The sequence below is a fragment of the Solea senegalensis genome, linkage group LG8 (assembly GCF_019176455.1).
Source record: "Solea senegalensis isolate Sse05_10M linkage group LG8, IFAPA_SoseM_1, whole genome shotgun sequence".
Classification (NCBI taxonomy): Eukaryota; Metazoa; Chordata; class Actinopteri; order Pleuronectiformes; family Soleidae; genus Solea; species Solea senegalensis.
Window position 1 is genome coordinate 11,310,732 of NC_058028.1, and position 7,750 is coordinate 11,318,481.

Here is a 7,750-nt window from a genome sequence, read left to right on the forward strand (position 1 = left end):
AGACGAAGCAGAAACGCAAATGAGAATGGGTTGGGGGTTTGTTCCTCAGACATAACGACACAGTGCTGTTTTTTGGTGTTACACATTATATACGGTCACATCATGACTTCACATTTCAGACAAGATGGCCATTCCCCCACTGTGGGCAGTCACAGCAAGTTCACCCTGTTCTGACTGTTGCCCCATCCCCGTCTGAGCCATTTATTGGTGTAAACAAGCCCTTTTAACTGAGTAAACAAATGTTTAGGGGACTGGTTTTCTCTGTCCTAAACATTTCTCATCGGATGAGCAGAGGCAGATGCACTCGACCAAGACATAACAGATGACCTGATGTAATCTCACAACCTCTGAATGGTTCCACCCATATTGACAGGTTTAATTACATCAGATGTCCGTGTAGTGTAGACAGTCACTGCTGTTGCCGAGGTAAGGATATTTTACACTGTGGGAATCTGTAAGCGGTTGGGATTAGGGAAATTGGACACTCTAAATTGACTAAAGGCGTGAGTGTGACAGTGGATGGTAGTTTGTCTCTATATGGCCCTGTGATGGACAAGCAACCTGTCCAGGGTGTACCCCACCTTTTGCCCTATGTCAGCTGGAATTGGCACCAGTGCCCCCCACGATCCTCAAGTGGAGGATATAGCGGTAGAAGATTAATGGATGGGAATCTGTAAGCAGTGTTGTCATTGGAAAAATGCCACTGGGACACGTCCTTCCAGTCCTTTAACAACCTTGTGTTTGGTCAGAGTCGGTTCCCTAACAGAGCTCTCTTTCAGAGCACTGGTTTTCCATGATGCTGAAAGGTTGACATGCAATTATTAGCCTACTGAATATTTCAATTTTTAATACAGTTACCAGCCAAAAACCTATGAAATATGAAATGCTATTATCCACTGTAACATACAGTCATTCATTTTGGCCACCTGATAAATCTACACTGATTTGTTACACAGTTAAGATAAATCAACTTCACAAGCTTGTAGAAAAACTATGCATTTATTGATAAATTGATACAAAAACTTAAATTCAGTTTGAGAGAAAAATCAGACACTAAATTAGTTTTTTTAGGTACAAAACAGAAAAGCCATTTTTTTTTAACCTTTAGGCTGCATCTCAATAGTCTACTGTAGCTGATTTGACTGACATGCAGAGTGGCGCTCAATGTTCTGATGACATGGACAGATCATTAGAGATGGAGGATGAGCATAAAAAGGAACACAGTGAACCTTAAATGCAACACAACATGAAGAGAGTGTAGGAATATACAGACGACTACCGAGACCATTTTAAATTCACAGGACAACGGGGGAGAGAACAAAGAAAGAGTAAGAGCTGATAACTGCAAATAAGTGCTGCTGTCCACCCCTCCAGTCCCATGATGCAACTCCAGTGCTGTGATTGGCTGCCGAGATGACTTCCATCTACAAAGTCACATAACATGTAAATGAGCCACACAACAGACGGCATTATTTACTAGAAATAAAACAGATTTTTAAAATAACGGCACCAACATAATGTTGGCAAATATCTTTGTACATGAACATTCAGTGCTTAACAAACTTATTATTAGACCACATTGGTGTAATGGTTAATACAATAGTATGTAGAAGCTCCTTTTTACTGTTTGAAAAAAAACCCAGAAGAAATAGAAAAGGACATTATTATTTCTTGATTAAGAATCAATGTTAATGTTATGCTTGATTCATTTCTGAAGAAGCCCAGTGACAGGTGGCATAATACATTTGATAAGCAAGCACTGTATATGATCAAAATGTGACAGAAATTAAACTGGTGAAACTCACCAGTGGTCGACATCTGCGTCCTCAAACTGTCCGGCCTCTGGCGCTTCTGCGTCCACCTCCATACCATCTGTCAACAAAAGGAAAAATACACTGAGCAACTATAAACAAACCTAGAAAAAAAGACATTTATGAACATCAGAAATAACAAGGATGATTTGTTCTCTCTTTCTCTCTCTAACAACCTTCAAACTCAGGTTTGCTTTCTCCAGTTCGGACTCCGGCCATGTGATACTGCTGAGCTACGCTCTCAGCCAACATCCCCTCCAGTCTCTCCAGCGTGGCCTGGCCCTCCTGCGTGAGCGACGACAGACCCTCATCACAGGTGTAAAAGGTCGGTATGTTGACGTGGCCATGCTCTAGTTAATGGAGGGGGGGGAGGGGGGAGAAAGAGAGAGAGAGAGAGAGAGATGATTCTCTGAGCAATGGTAAATGCTTTTTTTTTTTTTTCCACATAAAGTAACGACAATCAAAAAGAAAAAGGAACAATTTTCACAGCAAGGCCACTTCCAGATCACTAGTGTTTCCCAGCTTCGTCTCTTTGTGGAGTTTTGGCTCCTGACTGCATAAAGAGTTCTGGAAAAGCTGGAAACGTTTCTGTCAAGATTTGTGGGACTGAGAGACTCAGTGTGTTTACATGCATGTTAAAAGTCTGATTTTAAGAGAATAATTCTGTTTTCCTAATGTTATGTAAACACGCAAGTCAGACTAAAATCCAGCTAGCCTTAGTCGGACTAACATCACCGATATTGTGATTCATAGTCAGATTAGTCCCGCACTAAACTCCTGTTTACGCTTAGTCGGACTAGGGTCGGAGCACGCACAGCACGATCCATCTCACCGTTCACGTTTTGTTTTTCTGTGACGTAAAAGGTCAACAGGAAACTGATTCAATACCCACTAGCTCACAGAGTGATACAGTGCCACCTATGGAGGCGGAGTCAGACGTACAAATCGATTTTCTCCTCCACATGTATACTCGGACTCTGCAAGTTGTCCAGTTGCCTCGTCTTAGTCAGACTAAGGCCTTAGCTCGATTAAACTGTGCATGTAAACGTAGTGACTGAGCACACACTTCAGACCGACGAGGGCCGTCAGAATATAGAGCTATTTAACATAGATTATGAGACAAGATTTCACAGACAGCGGCCTTAAAATGAGATATTCCCAAGGAGAAAAGGATTGTGAGTTCTTGTTCACAGGTGCAGAAGGGTGAAAAAATGGACAACGCTAAAATACAAGTCTTTGGACACATTAAGTCTTAGATCTGCTCAAGTTAAATACAGTAAATGTTTGGAGATGAATATTGTGGACATCTTACCTGCTTCTGCAAAAACAGTCCAGAAAATCAGCAGGACAAACAAAGAAAACAAGGACACGAGGAGAGAAGTAGTTAATGTCATTAACATTCTCATTTTAGTCAAGAACATTTTACAACTTTTTTTCTATATACTTCTTACAGATGCAGATTATTACACAATTAACTTTTGAGTTAGGCTTGAACTGATTATGAGGTTGAATATTTCCACCTGGGAAAAGGCACTGGAAAATAACAGTAGCTACAGATGCTTTACTGTATCTGTCCTTATTAAATAACACTAAAATAAAGAAAGGCTTTAAGATTGTAGAAATGAACGCAAGTCAATGCAGTGTCCTAAAAGAATAGCTGTGTACTTGCATTGGTTATTACTTTATGACCTTTTCTGGCATCAACACTGACATTGTCAGGACCAGTAGTCCTCATGAAGACCGAAACCTGGTCCAAATGAGACAGAACCTCCATTATGAAAAATTGGTTAAGGGCTAAGATTTATGGTTAAGTTAAGGTTGGGTTTCGATATTAACTGGTTATGGTTAAGGTGGGGGATAAGGTTTTGTTTAGGCTGTTCAAATGAATGGAAGTCAGTGCAGTGTCCAAAGAAGAATAGCAGTGCAAGCCTGTGTGTGTGTGTTTCCCTCACCAGCCTCCTCCACGTCATACTCCTCTCCTTCAAAGTCATTGTCAGAGTCTTCATCCTCTGGGTCGGGGTGCAGAGCTTGGCACTCACACATAGCTGAAAACATGGACTCCACTAAAAGACACCAGAAAATGGAAAGCTATAAATTGGCTATTGACAATTCAACCTAACTTCATTTTAGGTCTTTTTTTTTCTTTTTTTATTAAATGTAAGTAATTTCAGTGCATGTGTGGGACAATTTTCAGTAGCAGATTGATTAATTTGATACTTCACTTATTATGGTAGGGATAAACATCTTTATGTGGTGGTCACTCACATGCCGCCTTATCACTGGGCACAAATCGAATCTCTGTGATCACTCCCTCTTCATCATCACCATCACTGCCGCTGCCGTCGTCTCCGTCATCGTCAGCTGCTTTTTCTGCCATTTCTGTCTCATTTTCATCTGGAAGGACGGAGTAGAAAGTTGAGCAGCAGCAGAAAAAGCCAATATGCACGTCACCCAACCTGGCAAAGATGGATGCTAACAAAGATGTATTTATATCTCTCTTTATCATGGCCCAGCTGTTTATCATGGCTACTGTTTTTATATCTGCTCCTCGCCTCCTTCTTTCCCCCTCTGTCTCCACCTCTCCTTTGTCCCAAATTTTTCTTTTCACCCCAATCGGTCGAGGCAGATGCTGCACATTTGAGTCTGGTTCTGTCAGCGATTTCTTCCTGATAAAATGTATTTTTTTTTCCACCCCACTGATGCCCAGGGCGGGCTCATTGTGTGAATTATTGGGTGTCTCTTCTCTCTATAATATTGTACGGTTACTTTGTACAGTGCTGTGATTTGGGGCAATACAAATACAACTCAATTGAATCATCTGTGGCCAACAGGAGAACCAAAATTGTTGCCACATTATAGAGGAGAATGGAAAGCAATGATTAATCACAACAAATTATCCCTTTCATTTGTTACATTTACTTCCCTAATTGACAGTACTAGTGAAAACTGACCAACTGAAACACTTAAGAGTTACCCTCACCACTGAGTTTGCCATTGACCATGACGTACAGATGTTCCTGAGGGAAAGCACTGACGTCTCTGGAGATGGCGTGGAGACCAATGGTGGGATACTCCAGAGAGAAACCCATCCCTGAACCATCGAACCACGACAGACGCCTGAGAAACACAAAGCATGCGCAAACACCGGTGTTTGAGTAATTATGCATACTTTTTTTTTAAACAATCCATTATATATAAATAAATGGTTATTAAAATATATACACACACATGTATGTATATAAATATGTATAAACAAAAACACATATCCATACACACACACACATATACATATATATATATATATATGTATATATATACACACATACACACACACACACACATAAGTTCAACAAATCGTGGTTGCAAACCTGTGTGATGTTCAAGTTCCTTGTATTATTTTGAAAACGTATTGCTCCGGAAGTACTTAGCACGAGGCCAGACGTCTGAATCGTGGAACGTTTTATGATTTACTGTGTCATCATCACACTTTATGTAGAGTATACTTGTGACTTATAATAACATGTCTGTTTAAAACACACATTTATAGGTTTTAAAACATGGGCGAATAAACTAAACTCAACCTGAAACCAAAGAAACACTTACGTTTCAGCGACGAACAGCGTGCCGCAGCCCAGCCTCTGTCCGTCCATCACCGCTGTGGTCTCGGCTTGTTCTAGTCGCACTCCCTCGGTGGGAGGGTGAAGGTTCTTCAGTACAACCATCGTAAATGTCCGCGAAGCCGCTGACGATGAAAGAAACCGGGGCTGTGACGACTGGACCCGTGTCGTGCCACAAAGCCTGCGAGTTTAACCCGGGACAACTTCTCAGTAAATAATTACTCTGCTTCCGCAGCTGGGAGTGAACAAACTGGGAGCCGCGAAAAGTGTTGCTTTTCTCCAGAAACAAATCGATGGCTGTCAGCGAGGGGACACTGGTGGTGAATGCCGAGCTTTCAGAGACCAATTATCGCGGCAAGATGGGTCGCTGCTTCAACGTCCTGCGGTCACGTGACCAAAATACGTTCTTCCATGCGTATTGCCCGAATTCCCGTAGCCACTGTGCACAGGAGCGTATGCAACTACAGTCTCACAAGTCTCGATACACTGCCCTCTGGTGGCCACATCTTGAAAATACACTCTTACTATTTTATTTTTAAAGCTGTAACCGGAAGTACTAATTATACGTGATTATATCTACATTGACTAGAGTCAGGCGTCGCTGTAGTCACGCTTAATGGCCACTAGAGGGCGAAACAATCCATGCTCTGAGACTTACGTCGCTGTGACTCAAACCAGAAAGACTTTGCTGTTGTTCTTTACTCAAACTTTCTATTTTTCAGAGGGAGAAACATTTTTACTTTTTACCTTATTAAGTTTATTTCATAGTTTTAAATCACATTAATTTTTTTCCCCTTTTAAATATATTATTAAAATACATGTCATTTTTGGATGACAAAAATGGCAGAACCGCAACAAAATAACCAACAATACAAATTATATTATTTATAATTCTAAAAAATAATTTAAATGGATTTTAAACATTTTCTTCTACAACTTTAGTCAAAACAGGTATTTTTCAGATTGTATTTGATTTTGAGTACATGTTGGACAATGTCAACAATTTTGACCTTTATTGAAAGTGCAAGAGTGACAGAGTAAGAGAAATTTGATGTTATTGATAGATTATAATAAAAATGTAATTACATATTTATTTGGCATCATTACTATGAGTCAGATTCACAACGTAAAGCAGAGTTTTACAGTTTTTCATTGTTAAATTATCATTACTCTCCTAATTACAGCTTTTGATTTATGAATCATCCTACAAATGTCAGGATTAGATTAAATGTGATAAATGGATGAACAAATGGAATAAAAAGAAGGCACAGACAGCAGCAGCATGTGCATGTGTGTTTGAGGAGATGCCTGCGATGCTGGTTTTAATAATTTAAAAAAAACATTTATGTTACAGCGATACTACAGTTTGAGTACAACAAAGACATGGAAGGAGCTGCAGTCGTGTTCACTTGGTGCCTGTTCTCAATTAATCCAGATTATTTTACTGAACAAATGATGCACATTGTTTCCACCATGATTAAAAAAAAACCCCAAAAAAGTCATAAGAAAATACTGGTTTGGGACTTAAATCTTAATTATTTTTTTTTTACCAGCTTTGAGAGTGGAGTTCATAATGTTCTGAGGTCACTGCTGTGATGATCAGTAAATGTCAGCATTGAAGTCTTTCGTATTTTGTCATGGGCTCAGAGGAAAGTACCTGAAAGAACATTTAGAAATTCACCTGGTGATGAATGTGACTCACAAACTCTGACATCTGAATCCAGCTTTTTGTCAAACAGAAGCAGGGAGTTTTCACAAAAAAAGAATAATAATATGTAAATCTGAATAACACTGAGTTATTGGTTTGCTCAATGTAACACAGAATCTGACCTGTTTTATTTAGATTTAAAAAAAAAGAAATAAATCAACATTTAAACACAGGAGCGAAGATAATAATCCTCCATCAATCTCATCTTCAAATTTGACTTGTAAGCGGCTGAAGAGAGCTGAGATTAGACACAGTTCTAAAATGACATTTTAACTTGATGGCTTTGGGACTTTTTTGACTTAGTTAGTTTCCTGTTTTGTGGTGAAACTGCAGATTAAAATGTGTTTGGGTGAAGTTTTATGCATCTAACTTGGATGAAGCAAAATATAAAACATAAATAAAATAATTTTCGGGGAACTGAGATCAGTTTGGAATCGTTAAAGCATGAAGCTTCGATCTGATGGTGTTCATCAAACTGCTAAAAGTCTCCACTTAAAGTATCAGTTAAATCTAGATTAAACAGACTTTTTTTCCCCAAATGTTCTCGTTTTATACAAAATACAATTTTGCCTAAATTTTTACACACTGGACCATTAAGTGTAACCTCTTCTCCT

The 7,750-nt window shown here is 39.4% G+C and overlaps 1 protein-coding gene across 2 annotated transcripts; it reads right to left on the reverse strand.

The window, feature by feature from the left end:
• Nucleotides 1-980: 980 nt before the first annotated feature.
• Nucleotides 981-5,852, reverse strand: clns1a (chloride channel, nucleotide-sensitive, 1A). Of its 2 annotated transcripts, XM_044031346.1 has the most exons (8): nucleotides 5,415-5,850; nucleotides 4,792-4,928; nucleotides 4,077-4,205; nucleotides 3,764-3,874; nucleotides 3,124-3,129; nucleotides 1,988-2,161; nucleotides 1,806-1,872; nucleotides 981-1,424 (listed from the first exon to the last, which is right to left on the reverse strand). In XM_044031346.1, coding segments are annotated over exons 1-8 (744 nt in total). In that variant the 5' UTR covers nucleotides 5,534-5,850; the 3' UTR covers nucleotides 981-1,423. The 2 variants fall into 2 exon arrangements, with proteins under 2 accessions (XP_043887281.1, XP_043887280.1); XM_044031345.1 differs by lacking the exon at nucleotides 981-1,424 and having other exon boundaries at nucleotides 1,802-1,872; nucleotides 5,415-5,852.
• Nucleotides 5,853-7,750: the final 1,898 nt, after the last annotated feature.